The 16,711-nt window shown below is 40.0% G+C and overlaps 1 protein-coding gene across 1 annotated transcript in view; it reads left to right on the top strand.

Moving 5' to 3' along the window:
• Window positions 1-1,724: 1,724 nt before the first annotated feature.
• Window positions 1,725-16,711, top strand: part of MRPS9 (mitochondrial ribosomal protein S9) — a 54,864-nt gene continuing 39,877 nt past the window's right edge. The window contains exons 1-2 of the mRNA XM_074991304.1: window positions 1,725-1,892; window positions 9,663-9,842. Coding sequence (XP_074847405.1) covers window positions 1,809-1,892; window positions 9,663-9,842 — 264 coding nt within the window. The 5' untranslated portion in view covers window positions 1,725-1,808. The remainder of the gene's footprint in view (window positions 1,893-9,662; window positions 9,843-16,711) is intronic.

Raw genomic sequence — 16,711 nt, 5'->3', positions numbered from 1 at the left:
GTTTTAGTTAAGGTTGGTCCTGCTTTGGGCAGGGATCTGGACTCAATGACCTTCTGAGGTCTCTTTTGACACTACGATTCTTTTTTTATGATTATGGCAGCAGGTTAATATAGTTTGTGAAGCACTTACAGCATGCCCCAGACCATGCACAGGATGAGCATCCTTGCCATAGGGCGTTTGTAACATGAGGACCCCTATGCTGAGCAGATTTGTGCACAGGAGTAATTTTATGCACAAGTTCCCTTTTGTCAGGGTAGGTAGGGTGGCTATATTTGACCTTTCAAAAAAAGAGGACCCCCCTGAGAAGGAGTGTATCTGTATCAGTATCTACCAACTCAAGTCCTACTGATGTATTACCATATGTACTATAACACATCAATACAAGGTGAGTTGGTAGATACTGATACAGATACACTCCCTCTCAGGGGGATTGGGGAGGCTCTTTTTTATATGGTAACCATAAGGGTAGGCATTTGGAAATAAGAAAATAAAAAGGAAGATCAGTGTAGATGGGATTGAGCTAGAAAACGCAGAGAAATTCACATAATCTAGACTGTAAGAAGGAAATAGTGACAAGAATAGCGAAAGCAAGAGCAAGTTGGAAGGCAATGGATAAGATCTGGAAAAGAAAAGCAATTAGCTTGGGAACAAAGCTAGTAGGCATCCTTCAGTCTGCATGAGCATCTTGAAAATGTGTATTCAGCCGTGAGACATGGGTGATGAAAGATTTGAAGAGAAGAATATTGGCATTTAAGAGTTGTAATAGAAAGAACCTGAGAATAGGATGGATGCAGAAGGTCACCAACGAGGAATTATATAGGAAGATACAGCTGAAAGAGAACCTACTGCAGAAGGTTATGCAATGGAAGTTACAGCTATCTGGGCATATTTACAGAATGAACAATTAAACAATCAAGACCATGGTATCCAGCATACTGGATGGTTTGAATAGGAGAGGCAGACCCCAGAGAATGGGTAGATGATATAGTAGATTGGTGCTTGGGGAGGCAAGTACATGCCAGGGCATATACCTTCCATAAATGGGAAGAGGGCAGGGATTTATAGGCTATGTAGCACCGTGCGTTCAGTGTCAGGGTGTGGGGTGGCAAGTGGTCGTGGAATTTCCATCATTGGAGACATTTAAGAGCAGGATAGACATCCATCAAGGATGGTCTATACAGTGCTTTGTCCTCCCACAAGGGAAGGGAACTAGACTCAATGACCTCTGGAGGTCCCTGCCAGTTCTAGTGTTCTGTGGTTTTATGAAATAGTGCGGGAGGCATCAGTCACCAACGGTGGGCTGAGCCCATGGTTGTTCTTCTTGAGGGTGATTATAAGGGTAGGTATTTGCTGCCAATTTGCAGGATTGTAAGCCGAAGGCGCATGATACTGAGCACAGCCCAGGGAGCAGCTCCCTGCGGGTTGGTGAGGCGGGACACCACGCGCAGCCGCAGGGGCTGCCCATAAGAAGCACAGGGCAATGCACCAGACAAGAGACAGCCCCGCCCGCGCCAAGTGTTCTCAGCAGAGCGCGCGGACCACCACCGCGTCTAGCGAGCGACTACTGCACGCGACGGGTAACTCGCGGGCTCTGTCGCTAAACTCACGCGAGACTAACAAATCTCGCCTTTCTCCGACAGCCAATCAGCAGAGCGAAGGCGGCCAAGCGCCCGCCCCTAGAGGTGTCTAGTGGGCCTCTGCGCTTGTGTCAATTCCAGGTTTTAGTTCCTCCCCACTTACCCACCACACTTCCCCTCCCCTCTGACGCACAGTGGCTGGCGTGTCGCTGTCAGTCCGGCGCAGCAAACATGGCGGGGCCCGCGGGGCGCGCGCTGCGAGCCGGGCGCGCCTGGAGCGCGGCGCTGAGAGGTCGGGAGGCGCGCGGCGCGCAGGTAGGAGCGGGGCCACCCCGCCCAGCCCCGCCCCCCATCGGGTCCGCTGGGGGGACGCGTTGGGTGCGAGGGAGGAGGCGGCGGGTTGAGTACAGCGATGGGAAACCCGCTTCTGGCGCCTGTCACTGCCGTGGGAAGCCCCACAGCGCCGCCGCCGCCGCTGCGCTGCCTTTGCGCCCGCGGTGGCCTGGGCTTGGGGCTGGGCGTTGAGCGGTGCGTGTTGAGCCGCGCTCGGCCCGCTTTAAAGCACTGTGTGTGCACGCAAGAGTTGTGCTGGTGTAAGTCACTGCAAAGCAGTCCGGCTGGGTCTGCACAGCTGCCTTAGTTGCCCAGCTGGAAGAGACGGCGCTAGGTGAGCAAGGCCTGTGGCTGCGCTGTGCTTCCCTTGACGCTTCTGCTGTTTAAGATTATATTAAAAACAAACAAAGACCCCCCACAACAAAAGTTTGAATGATAGAGAGCCCCATTGTGGACAATGCTTCATGAGCAGGAGACACTCTCCTCGCAGCAAAGCAACCACCCCTTTCAGGGGGCGGGGGTGGTTTTATTTTGTTGTTAGGAGGTCGCTCTTGGAGTGACAGAGAGGCTAAGCTGCTAACCTTACAGTGGCACAGCTCTAGCAGCACAGCAGTGTGGTTGTAAGGTGTGCGGTGCAGACAAGACCTTAGTCCACTTTTATCAGTTAAAGTATGCACCTTGTCCCAGCTCCTTCCCTCAACTGTACTGGTGTGGACAGGCCTGGGTTGGCAGGAGAGACTCTCCAGCTGGCAAAGAGCAACTACATGTAAAACCTAACAGAGCACAGCTGTAGCAGAACAGCTGTGCCACTATAAGGGCAACAGTATAGAGCATGGCTCAGCAACCCCAAGCATGGGTGCCAAAAGTAGTATGCAGGCTAGTTTTCCCCAGCACATGAGGTGGGAGCTCACCTTCGCCCTTCTTCCCCCACGCAACTGGGATCTTGCTTAAAGTCATGCCACCTGTGAACTAACAAAAGATGAGCAAATGCAGCCATTCCACCTAAACAGTAAAGATCTTCATCTTAATTTATGTATTAATCAATCTGTTGGACTGTTAGTGGCTTTAAAAAGTATCAGTAGCACTCGGACATACAAGTTAATAGTCAAATTTCAGCACTCCACCTCAGAAAGGTTGATGACTCTGGACTGTAGAGATTGCTTAAGACTATTGATTTTTAAGTCTGGAGGGACTAACATACTGATCTGGTTTGTCCCCCAACAAAGTCTGGGCCAAAGACGTTCACCCAGGTATTCATGCGGTGGAGTGGAAGTTATTCTTCTCTATTATGTAAGCAACTGTTGAATATTCTCTCTTGAAGTAAATGTATAGTAGATGATGTCTAGAGATACTTCAGTGTTTCTTTCTCCTAGGCATTCACTAGAGCTGGAAGTTGAGGCATACTAGAACATCTCTGTAAAGAGGCCCAGGTCTTTGATTGAAAGACTTCAGAGATGAGTGGATAATCAGTTCATTGTTAACAAGTTGACTTTCTAATTTGCATTTCCTGTTTGAAAAGCAAGTATAAATCAGCCTTGAGGCCTGTTTAGTAATGGTGTTGACTAGTGTATTAACGATATATGTTAAAACGTATGGTATGATCACAAGTGGTCTGGAAAGAGGATAAAAGTGACAGAATTTTCAAATGACAAAATTAATTTAGCATGGTGAAGACTGAGGAACTCCTGAGTAACCTAACAAAATATTAAGGTGCACAGTGCACAAAATGAAGTAAAAATACTGTGAATACTGTACCACTGTTATATGCATTCATGATACATTCCTAGTTTGAAAATACTGTCTGCTGCTGGTCGGCCCATCTCGAATATGTAGAGGGGCCCAGTTACAGGTAATGACAATAATTGGAGGACTGAATAGACATACAAGGAGAGATTGAGAAGATATAACAGTTTAGTTTACATTGGGGCTCAAAGAGGGTATGTGATATCAACATACATATTATGAGTCAGATCCTTGTGTAAGTTTACATAGCTCTGTTGATATAAGTTGTATCACACTAGCTAAAGATGCAACCAAATAAGTGACATAAAGAAGGTCTAGCACTGTTATTTACTCTTCATGCAAGAATGAGAAAACAGACCATGAAAATGAAAATCACTGTATTTCAAATCACCATCACTGCCAGCAGACACAATGCATAATTATTTTACAATAACATGATACAAGATGGTGAGTCCAATAGCCTGGACAGGATCAAAATAAGAACTAGATGTTTACATGAGCCTAGTATTCAGTTGATGTTACCAAATTTTTCAGGTTATAAACCCTCTTGCCTTATTACTGAAGCCAACTTGCCCATTGCACACACAAATATAGGTAAATGGGTTAACTGTGTGTTAGATATATATTCAAAACCATTGGTTCCAAAACCAAGGTGTTATAGTTTAGGTTGCCTTGTCATTGTAACTTTAATTAACAGTTCTGGTTGGAGAAAAAGTACAATTCACTTCATGGTGTATCGTTTCCAAAGGGCCGAGAGCAGTGAAAAGTAATACATTTTAATACTTTTCTCTTCTCACTGACTTAAGCAGATGTGATGGAGTACAAACAAGGAGCCAGTAGATAGGGTGAGCAGATGTCATTTTAGTTGCCTTTCATGGAAGTGCCTCACTTAATACCACTTGCTATGAAGTGGCTTGGAACAGTCAATTTGAAAATTCAATATAAAATTATTTTTGTTCATGTTGTCTCATTGCAGAGGATCTTAAAGTGCTTTACAAAATACAGTAGCTCCCCAACTTACGCGGTGGTTGCATTCCTGGCAATCTCCACAGAAGCTGAATCTGCACATAACTTGGGAGTCAGGAGATTGACCAGTGCATGTTTCCTGTATTTTCTGAGCAGCAGAGAGCTGCCAGCCAGGCTCCACCTCCCCGGGGGGAAACTGACCAGCCCTGCCAGACAGTTTCCTGGGTCCCACAGTGAGGTGGGGAGCTGGGAAACAGGGCAGCCTGACTCCCAGCTCCTGTCCGCTGGTGGGAGCCGGGAAACTGACCATCGCTGGGGGAGCTGGAAACAAGTCATGGTGCTGTGGCTGCCTGGCTGGGAAGAAGCTGTGCCACTGTGGCTGCCCGCCTGGCTTCCTCCAGCTGGGGGAAGCCAGAAGGCAGGCAGCTGTGGTGGCATGGCTGTGTGCAACTTCCTGCCCGGTTTCCCCCAGCTGAGGGGAAGCCAGGGGACACACAGTTATGGAATGGCTTCTCCTCAGCTTCCTCGAGCTGGGGAGAAGCTGCAGTGCTGCGGCTGCCTGCCTGTCTTCCCCCAGTTGGGGGAAGCCAGGGGACAGGCTGTCTATCTCTCTGGCTTCCCCCAGCTGTGGGAGCCAGGTGGGCAGACAGCCACAGAGTGGTTTCGAGTTGCTCTGATCCCGTGTTAGCGCAAGTGAATTGCAACTCGAAATGGTGCATTTGGGGGGTTTACTCTGTGTATCAGAAACAAAGCCTTGTTGTTGATATGCCCACAGACACCCTGGTAAAATGGAAGGAGTTCGCTTTTGAAATGTGGTGAGTTCAAGGGGACTGATTTTTCTATTTGTGTATCTCCACTTACTTGAGAGGAGTTTGATAGATGAAAATTGATGTATCACTTAAATAAACAGGTATTTCAATCCAGTATTTAGACCTCTGCACTATTACTTTCTAAAGGAAAACAATTTAAAAGCAATTACTTTCTTAGTACTAAGAAATTGTAGTAGGCTGGAGGAAACTCTGTCTTCTCTGGTGGAACATTCTATTCTAGTAGTTCCTTAACAACAACTAAGTTTTTACGAAATGGTAAGGATACTATCTGCAATAACCCTGAAGTATATAATGAATTCAAGCCTCTGATTTCCTTTATATTGTAGAGGAGATTTTTTTTTTTAGTTTGACTTTCAATACCAAAAGTATTCAACTGCACTTTGTAGTTCTTACTCATATAAGCTTTAAAAATTTTGTACTCTTATCCCAGAAGAGGTACCCTGTACAGTAGGTATTAATTTGCATAAGAGACTGTTTTCTAATTATGAATAGTTTGTCTAGAGGTTTCTGATTAGTGATGAACTTTAAACAAGGAAAGAATATGAATGGCCTAAGGGAAAATGGGGAAATTACAATAATATATCATGTGTAATATGAAAGTATCTTGTTTAAAGTAGGGCAGAGGGAAAGTAATCTTGGGCTAACAAACGAGTATTCTTATTGCTTAAAAAGAATTACAAATAAATAGATGTGTATATATAGAAATCAGATTGAGTAAATAGCATTCTCTGCTGAAGTGTCTAGCAAATAATGTGTAGAGATACTTCAGTGTTTCTGTCTCACAGGCATTCACTAGTGTTGGAAACAGAGCAGAAACTGGGAATAAGCAGGATTTCCAACACTAAAATACACTGTCTCTAACTCCTGTTTTTTATCATCTTACTTTTGGCAGAAATGTTTTAAGAAACCCGTTTTTATGTACCTCACTATATAATCTCTTACTTTCATTAGTCCTTTTCATCTCATGCAGTGTATACAAAAATTAATTTGCTTATTTTATTGAACCGAGGTGAATTGCAAAAGTTATTTGGAATCACACAGCAACATGATACAGAGATTTATTACAGAAAATAAAGAACACTATGTTCAGTCAAAACTGCAGGTAGATTTTTTGGTAGGCCCCTGCAGACTGCAATTGCCCTAGTTAAACTTTGGCTTGGTTTAACAGTGCTTCAAAAAATGCAACAGAAAGACAGATTCTTCCATCTGGTGCAACATTTTGTGCCACATGGTTAGCACCATATGATCCTGTGAGCATTACTTCAATGAATAGTTGTATTGGGCTGGTGTAGATGCTTTCATTTCAGTCTCCATTTCCTGCTGTTAAAGAGAAGTGTTATGGCCATCAAAAGCATGTAGATATGCATACCTCATAGAGCTGGAAGGGACCTCAGGAGACTATCCAGTCCCCTGCACTCTCAGCAGGACCTATCACCATCCCAGCACTTCTTTATTTAAAAAAAAAAAATCTAACCTGCCTCAGAACCTTGAAAGGTTTCTCTCAAGGATTGAGCTCACAACCTTAGGATTACAAAGCTAATGCTCTACCTGGTGAGCTGTCTCTCCCGTCTTAACTAATAGGGCTTTACTCTATGGCAATAGTTTCAGCCTGTTGCTATCATTAGCGACCAATGAAAGCCTGTCTTTAGGCCCATATCTTGCAAATACATGTATGTAGTCTCCTTACTTCAGTGGCACTATGCACATGTGTATATGTTTGTGGCACTGGGTCTAGAGTTTGTCATTGCCAGTTATATTTCAAATGTTTAAGCTATGTCTAGTCATGTTTTCTAGCTGGTACATGTTGTTTTAACTCAAAATGCAGAATTTAAATATTGATATTTAAAGACTGACCTGGAGAGAACATTGCTAAAAGTGAGAGGACAAGTCCATTCAGTGTTTGGTTTCTCTTCTGTAGGCAGTAATAAGACTGCTAACTGGCTACATTTACATTTTTGTTAATTATTTTTACATGTGGTCACATGCACACAAAGCTGTGGAGTGAGACCACAAGTTCACACAGTAGGCCATTGACTAGCCATCAGATAACTGCTTTAGGTCACTATTGAACATGGCCTGTTGAATAGAACTCTGATATTTTCTGTTTTAATGTGCTGCTCTCTCTGCTCTTTTATTCTTGTGAATTCTGTCTTCCCACAGAGACAACTCCAGTCAGTAATTCTCAGCTCAATTTATAGAATAATTAGACTGCAGTGAGGCTTTGTTAATACTGACATAGGACACACAAAGTAGTGTATAAAAATTGGCATTAAGCCAGAATTGGGACATTACTGTTCTGTCAGTGATGTGTCTGTTTCTCTGGCAGAGTGCTTGATTGAAATTACAGTTGTCTTACCCACTGATTATCTTGGCGAAAGAAAAACAAATCGGTCTAGCCATATCTTGTAGTCTTCTACAAAAGCAAAAGACAAGTGTTACTTGGATTATGAGTTCTGATCTGGAACCATATTTGCTAGTATTTGTTGATAAATTCCTCTAGAGTGTTTTAAGAGGGAAGGGAATCAATCAAAATATGGCTAATGTTCAACTTAATTATATGCAAGAAAGTCTTAAGATTTCTTAAAAAATACAGATTTTGAAGATTCAGCTTTTGTTTTATTTGCATAAAATAGCAGTATTGTGTAAATCAATGAATTTAGTAGCTTTTTACCTCCTGGAAGGGTGGCTGACTATATCGGAAAATTGGTTTGTGTTTTTGGCTGATTTTTGTCCTGCATCATGCTTTAGGATGGACATTTTGTGTACTTTTACAGAAGGGGTTCAGTTCTGTTGTCCTGAATGTACTCTCTTGTGTCATAGCATTCTATAGACTCTTAAACTCCCTCTAGGTCTATGGAGGCTGGCTTAAGAATAAGGATTTCAGCAGCAGTCACCTCATGCCATGATTTTGTGTGTTTAGGGGGATATATGGGATGGGTATAACAAAGGTACCAAATGTTTCCCAAGTAACTGGTTTTAAGTGGAGTGATACCGTACCAATTACAGTAGCTAGTTTGCATCACACTGCAACACTATACAAAGGTTTAGCACAGAAAATAACATTATGGACAGTTGAAATTCTAAATAGATTTTTGGTAAGCAGACTGTAATTACCTACAGTTAGGCCAGCATAAAATTTTTCTCTTCTGGAAGTTCTTAAGATTATGTCTCTAGGTGAGGGAGTAACAGAAGACTTTAGTAACTTTCTAGCCTTTAATATAAGGTCCATTACACCAAACAGTTATAAAATGTGCTTGAGACATTACTTCATCTGCCTTAATATTTGGTCCACATCTCTAACGTAAGGAAGGGTTTGATGTTTGTTAATATTAACTTTTTAATATTTATATTACAGTAGTAAAGAGAAGCTCCGGTCTGGATTGAGACCTAGTTGTTTTGGGTGTTGTAGAGCAGCACAATAAAGATGTGGCCCTGAATAGTTTATAGCCCATACAATTCAGTTATCAACACTGGGAAAAGAGAGTTATCCAGTCCTACGTTGAAAAATATGTGAGTGTGTTCCTGAGCCCACTAAAATAGCTGTCACGTGAACTCCAGCATGCACCTGCATGGTTCTCTGTGCAAGAACGGGTTCGAGACGATTTCTCTGTTCCCAAAATTCATTTCACATAATTTTCTTTTTCTGCCTTTCAAAGGGCAATGTGGAAACTTTATATCTTGTTAGTTTCGTTACACTTTAGTATTGCACTTGGGACAGAAGAATTAAGTTTGAAGTTCTTTTCATGCTTCATTTAGAAGTTTTCTGTTTGTGAACATATGTAAAACCTTTTGAGATTGTTGCGCATAGATAAAAGAATAGTCACTGTTGACTTTCAGTGCTAAAGCAGTTTACTTGCTTTAAATTTGTGGCTTTACTTTCATCAGAGACTCCTTCCCATATGTGTTACATTTCATTCTATTAATGAAAACTGTATGTCACAGAAGACAAACTCCTTGAAACTAACTTAATGTTTTTAAACCTGTGTGCGTGCAACTGATAAAAAGACAATCAATTAAACTGTTTGAACATAATCTGTAAAAGGGTCTTTGGGAACTGAAAGAAATCAGCTTTCTGAATAAGATTGCTTTTTCTTAATTTCTATGCTAGTATCTCGGCACATTTCCCTTTTTATGCCAATAATTTTACGTAAAGTTTGAGGTATCAATTCTCTTTTAATAGCCTCTCTTCTTTTTTGTTGTTCTTTTTGCTTAGACAGTAAGACTGATCTCTACTACTGCAGCAGTGCAGAGGAGAAATATTGCAGCTTCAGGACCTGAAAAGTACACAGAGGCTTTTATTAAAAGCCAGATTGAAGAGTTCAACCTAGGAAAGAGACATTTAGCCAACATGATGGGGGAAGATCCAGAAACTTTTACCCAAGAGGATATTGATGTAAGTACAGTTGCTCAGTTGGAGAAGTAATTTACTGTAGAGTTTCAAATATTGAAAGCATTTTATTTCAGCATGAGCCCCTCAGCGCTCTGTGAATTTTAATCAAACTGTCAGAATACGAAAGGATACTTCTATACATTGCAAACATTGCAGCTGTGGCTGTGAATAGAGATTCTATCCCTGCTATGTGTGCGAGGTTGGACGTCGCAACATGGAACTATGACTATGTATTCATCTCCAGCTAACACACTTTAGGTTCTTTTTAAAGTTACTAATGATAATCCCCTTCCATCTGAGACCATAAGAACCACTATAAAATATTTGTGTAACATTTGAAAAAGTTTACTCATAATTTTGACTTGCTGTGCATATTTAGGTCAGGTTTTCCAGCACGATACAGCAACAATTGATAACGCAACTATAAATTTTGCAGGCTATTTCACAGCCAACACTTGGTTCAGTTTAACGCTGTATATTCAAACATTTTAGTTTTCTACATTTTTAAATTCAATGATTTCAACTGTAACACAAAATAAAAAGTGTTATAAAATAGTATTTTTGAGTTCACCTTATACAAGTACTGTAGTGTAGCCTTTTTTTATCATGAAAGTTGAACCTACAAATATAGGTTTATATACAAAAAACCGCATTCAGAAATAAAACAATGTAAAATTTTAGAGTCTGCAGGTCTCCTCAGTCCTACTTTTTGATCATCCAGTTGTTCAAACAAACAAGTATGTTCACATTTGCAAGAGGTAGTGCTGCCTGCTTCTTGTTTACAAAATTGCCTAAAAGTGCACCTCCGCTTTCTCATGGCACTCTTGTAGCTAGTGCTGCTTAACATTTACATTCCGGATGTTCTAAAAATGTCTGTGTCCCTTCATGCTTCAACTACCATTCCAGTGGATATGTGTCCTTGCTGATGACAGGTTCTGCTTGATAATGATCTGAGTCAGTGTGGACCAATACATATGTTTGTTTTATCGTCCGAGTCAGATGCCATCACTAGGTTGGTTGCCTTTTAAAAACTTCTGAAGGCATGCCCCACTTCTAGTCCCTCTCAGATTTTGGAAGGCACTACAGATTCTTAAACCTTTTGTTGAGTGCTGTAGCTATGTTTAGAAATGCCCCATTAGTAGCACTTTGTGTTTTGTGAAACCCGCAGTGAAATTGTTCTTAAAGTGAACAACGTGTGCTGGGTCATCATCTGAGACTCTTACAACTTGAAATTATATATAGCAAAATGTGAGTAAAACAGAGTAACGGACATACAGTCCTTCAACAAGGAGTTCATTCACTAATTAACACTTCTTTTTAGTAAGCTTCATGAGCATGGAGGCATGTCCTTTGCAATGGTGGCTGAAGCATGAAGGGACATCAGAAAGTCAACATATCACTCAATGGCCATGTCTACACTAGCCAGAAACTTCGAAATGGCCATGCAAATGGCCATTTCGAAGTTTACTAATGAAGCGCTGAAATACCTATTCAGCGCCTCATTAGCATGCGGCTGGCTGCGGCACTTCGAAATTGACATGGCTCATCTCGATGGGGCTCCTTTTCGAAAGGACCCTGGCTACTTTGAAGTCTCCTTATTCCTATCTGCTCATAGGAATAAGGGGACTTCGAAGTAGCTGGGGTCCTTTTGAAGAGGAGCCCCGTCTGGACGAGCTGCGCAGCAGCGAGCCACGTCAATTTCGAAGTGCCGCAGCTGCCTGCATGCTAATGAGGTGCTGAATATGTATTTCAGCGCTTCATTAGTTAACTTCAAAAGGGCCGTTTGCATGGCCATTTCGAAGTTTTTGGCTAGTGTAGATGTAGCCGATGTCAGCTACAAAAGTGCCGTGCAAATGCCTGTTCTCACGTTCTTGAGACATTGTAAATAAGAGGACGTGTTATGTAAACATACTGGTTTTTCTTAGTTATTGGCCTAACAAGAAGTAGGACTGAGTGAACTTGCAGGCTCTGAAGTTTCATATTGCTTTGTTTTTGTGTGCAGTTATATAAGAAAAAATACATTTGTAAGTTTCATTTTCACAACAAAAAGATTGCACTGTGAAGTGTCTGAAAAATACTGTTTTTGTGTATCATTTCAGAGTGTAACTATTTGTAATAAAAATAATAAACTTTTGATTTCAGTTACAACACAGAATCCCGTACATACGAAAAACATCCAAAATATTTAATAAATTTCAATTAGTATTACATTGTTTAATAGTGCAATTTAAACTGGTTAATCACCTTTAATTTTTTTTGAGGTAACACTGTAAGTTAAGTGCAATTTAATAAATAGCCCTAATTGTAATGTAGACTAGGGATGTTAAAGAACAAGTAATCCGATAATGGAATAACTGCAAAAATTGCTGTCAGTTACTTTTTTAACTGCCGCACTCCTACTCCCTCCACTTCCCTGCTGCTCTGCATTTAAAAGGCTGAGCTGGCATGCAGGCTGGTTCAGCCTTTTGAATGCAGAGCAGCGGTAGGGGAAACTGCTTGATCCCTGACAGGGATAGAGGCTGCGCCAGCCACTCTGTATTTACTGAAGAGGGTGGGTGGTAGGGTGAGGGGGAATGCTAATCAGGTAAGTAGTGTAACCAGATACGCTATTACATCCCTAATATAGACCTGAGCTTAAGTTTTGATCAGTAACTCCTAATACATTTTAGATACTCCCTTGTGATGGCATCTACCTCTCCTCCAAATCTTGTCATCCCATGTCCATCAGCATAGATGCTCTGTGTTATTTATATCTATTTTCTTTCTCTTCTTTGCCTTTTTTATATTTTAATTTTTTTCCCTTTTCTGTCCACCGCCTTCCCTCATGCCCACCCTGCCTTCATTCCTTCTGTGGCTCCAGTGCTGTCCCACCACTCCTGAGAAGGTTGTTGATGGGGAGAAATGTCCCTTGGGTGGCCTTATATAATGAGGCTACGTGCGGTCTCAGGACTATGCAACGTGTCATGGAACCAAGGCAGAGAGAAAATTTGAGCTCACTGCATAACAGGCACTTTGGAAATAGGGAAATAAAATTGCTTTTGAGGAAATGTCTACCTGTAACAGACTTGTAGTTAGGAATGTTAGGCAGATTTTTCTGTCCCTTGGGTTGAGAAGCACTGGTTTACATATTTTGTTGGGTATTTTCTTACCTCTTCTCTGCTAATATGAACTCTTTAGGATGGTATAGGTGCTAAGTGTGTTATAAAAGACTGGGGACTATTTTTAATACAAGGTTATTTCTGTGAAAATATCTAGATTGACAAGTAGCTGCAACTAACAAAGAATGGTCAAGCCTTTTAGTCTTCCCTCAAGTTAAAATCAAACACTAGGCAAAATTTAACATACAAAAAGTTCATAGATCATCTTGTGAAATAAATTTTAGTGCTTCTGTTTTAAACTTGATTTTGTTCACTCATTGTGTGTCTGGTAAAATAAGATACTGTTTGTATAATAGCTCACTTTCATACAAGCATACAATAGCTTTGACCAATTTTAATTTATATTATTAAAAAAATGCACCCATCGCTTGTTTCTCTGAATTTTCATCAGTTCAAAAAAGAAACAGCAGGCTACCAACAGTTGGTTCTCCCAAAAAATGACAATCCCTGGCTTTGCAACTTCTATTATGATGCTCACAAACTCTCAAAAAATAATGTTCCCAGGTAATCTCTTGGGCAGCACAAACTTCACATCCAGTTCATTTCAGTCAAAGGCCTGAGCAAACAAGTAGGATTTACTCCTTACCAGTATGGTCAAAATGTCTTACGCTCTGAGCAATCACATGCTTACAGCAGAGATGAGTCCTTTTTATATTTTTAATAAGTTATACTGTGAATCCATATAGAGGCTTAGTTTTAGGAAAGTGAAATTTTTAAAGTTTGTATTTATTTTTATAGTTTATATATTATTTGCATTTGAAGCAGCACATTGGTTCTCATTTTGATATTGATGTCCTTACAGTCCCCCTGGAGATAGGATCTTCAGTGGAGTTTCTAACACCTATATGTATTCTGGTTGACTTTACGATTCTGTGAAGGTCTGCCTTGGTGAATCTATTTACAGTGCTTGGGCATTAATGATTAACATACACCATTTGCTTTGCTTTGCTTTTTCTGTTTTTTTTTTTTAATGATAAAACTTCTTCCTTAAAATATTTTATCTCCGCTTGGCAATGGGCTCTCATCACCCGTATAGAGCTTGTCTTTATTTGCATGACATGTATGCTCAAACAAGTTAAAAAATGGGTAGTACAGCTCATGCTGTGTGAGCTGTCCTATTAACTTCTGTGTTGATTGACTGCAAGAGTTAGTAGTGGGAGGCTGTGTGTTCACCCACAGTTCATCTCCCTTCCTGCAGTCCAAGTTCCCTTTCCACAATTGGACTTGTTTCTTGAGGACCAGACTCTATAGGATTTCAGGAAGCAAGTCACAGGACTGAGTTATTGGAATGTGTGTTCTGTTCCCATGTATGCATACATATGCATATGGAAGATCTTTTGGCACATAGTTTCTTTAAGGGATAGTCTGACCATTTGCACAGAAGGAAAAATAGTTTCATTTTGAAAATGAGTTTTCCTTAGTGAAGTGCAGGTGACAAGTATGGGACCAATTCATAAATTTTATTTTTACAAAGCTGAAAAACAAAAGCACAGCATTTTATTTGGCGTTAGAGTACTGATCGTTCATTTTCTAACTTTCTCACATACTATCAAGTGTTGGAAAATACTTTGATTGTATAATAATGTCTGCTAGACATAATTAAATTTCTGTTATAAAAATATAAAAGCTGCTTAGTATTGGCAGCAGAATTATAAGGCTTTACACTTTGAACAGGAGTAATTCCTTCTGATGAGTGGTTATGTACCTCCCTGTCTTCTCCTGTTAATCATTCTGTGTAGTGCATTTCAAAAGCAGACATGCGGTTGTCTCATTGGTGTTTTATGTGTATTTTTTAAAAAAGTTAAATCTTGTGAATTTTAAAACACATGCTACAGGGATATAAGTTTACTATGTTTTAATCCTCCTGCTGGATGTTTTGAGTGCAGAATTGCTTCTTACTCATGCTTTTATTTAGGAATGAAAAATTAAGCTGTACATTTCTGCTGAATTAGCGGGAGGGGGAGAATTGAGCAAATTGATATATAACTGCAGAAGTCTACCAATTGCTTTTTAATTGGTATTATAGACCTTGCTCTGGAACCAGGATATTTTATTCTCCTATGTGTGAATATGTGGTTTGAAGTTTCTCTAATTGATTTGCTTTGCCCATTTCATTTGATGTATCATTTTTCACAATATTTCATAATTTGTGCTCACATCTAATGAACAGAGTCGTTAGGACAGCCATGTCTAAGTACAACTGACAGCTAACATTAGGTGCCAGATGCAGTTTATAAAGCTATGTAGAACTGCAGAGAACAGTTTAAATAAATTAGCACCTGTACATTAGTCTCACTTGCTGGTAATTTATAAGCGAATCAGTAGAGATGACATTTAGGTAAGTCATTGATCAAGTTAACAGCTGCATACCCACTGCCCAGCTGGGATACCTAATTAATAGAGATTGCAGTCCTGACCCAGTGTTTTTCCCTGGTCGAGTCTGTAATCCTTTTATTTTGTGACTTTTTTTTTAACCTTTAATTTATAGACATAGTAAACAGTCTGCCTTCATTTCAGACTGTCACATCACTAATATTCCAGTTTAAAGCAAAAACTTCTAAGTGACATGAATACAAGAAAAGTACCCTAAATCTTCTGATCAGTTTATATCTTTATTTTTATCCTTTATTTACTAAATATTACTCCAGGTATCTGAGCCCAGTAGAAAACCGCTGTCTTTCAGCGGCATTATTAACAAAAGAAAAATGTAAAGCAGTTCTTGTATTTGATCTATAGATAAATGCTAGGCATCTTTTGGTGAGTAGGGCATAGGTCTTAATTGGTAATTGACATGCAGACTGACTTATGTTTAAATGCAAAACAAATGTTTTAAGGAAACTAGTTTCATTTGCAAATGTCTTTGTGCAAGGGTATTTGGAAAGTTGTTCTCCACAAAGAATTTTGTGGCCTAAAGCATATTGATTAAATGAGAAACCCCTGGCCCACAATAATATGCTATTTGTGTGCCACATGAGTTCTCCTCTGGGTAAGCAGTAAGACATTTTTAGTATTATAATAGTGAAAAACGTATGTAGGAGTTGGATTGGTTTTTTTTTTTAAAAGTACCTTTTGATTTTTTTTAAAAGGCTATTTAGATTTTACTTAAATGCTTAAACTGAGTTCTATTCTGTGTAAAATGCCAATCCCAAGGGAGTCAAATTTTGCATTCATTACATAAGCAAAGTCCTCAGAAAAGTCCACACGGACTGGAGATGTCTGTTTTTGTTTTTTTGATTTTTTTTTTTTTCTCCTCCTTTTCTAATATAAAATAACAGTTTGAGAAGTTTTAACTTTGCAAGGAGAAATAGTTATTGTTTCTCATAGGTTACAACATAATACATTTTTCCATATGTGGTAACAGTTTTGTGGACATGATGCTGATTTTAGAAGCTGCTTGCACCTGTAGAAATTTTTATCAGATATGTTAACATTTTTATTAGCATAAAATTACAAAAAAGATAGTTGAAGTTTCAACCATGGATTCACAATCTTATTTTTTTTCTTTACATATCCTTGTAGTGTCTGAAGAGTTTGTTGTCCTCAAATTATAGTAGGGTTTAGCAGGGTGTGTGTTTGTTTGTTTGTTTGTTTGTTTGTTTGTTTTTCTTTTAAAGAATTTTAAGTAATTTGACCAAACTGCTGGGATATTTTTGTCTTCATGTGGGTTTTTTTTTATTTTTTTAAAGGATTGTGAACTTTTCAAAATGGCTTTTA

This window comes from Carettochelys insculpta, chromosome 1, assembly GCF_033958435.1.
Source record: "Carettochelys insculpta isolate YL-2023 chromosome 1, ASM3395843v1, whole genome shotgun sequence".
NCBI lineage: Eukaryota > Metazoa > Chordata > Testudines > Carettochelyidae > Carettochelys > Carettochelys insculpta.
This window is presented reverse-complemented; position numbering and strand designations above follow the sequence as displayed.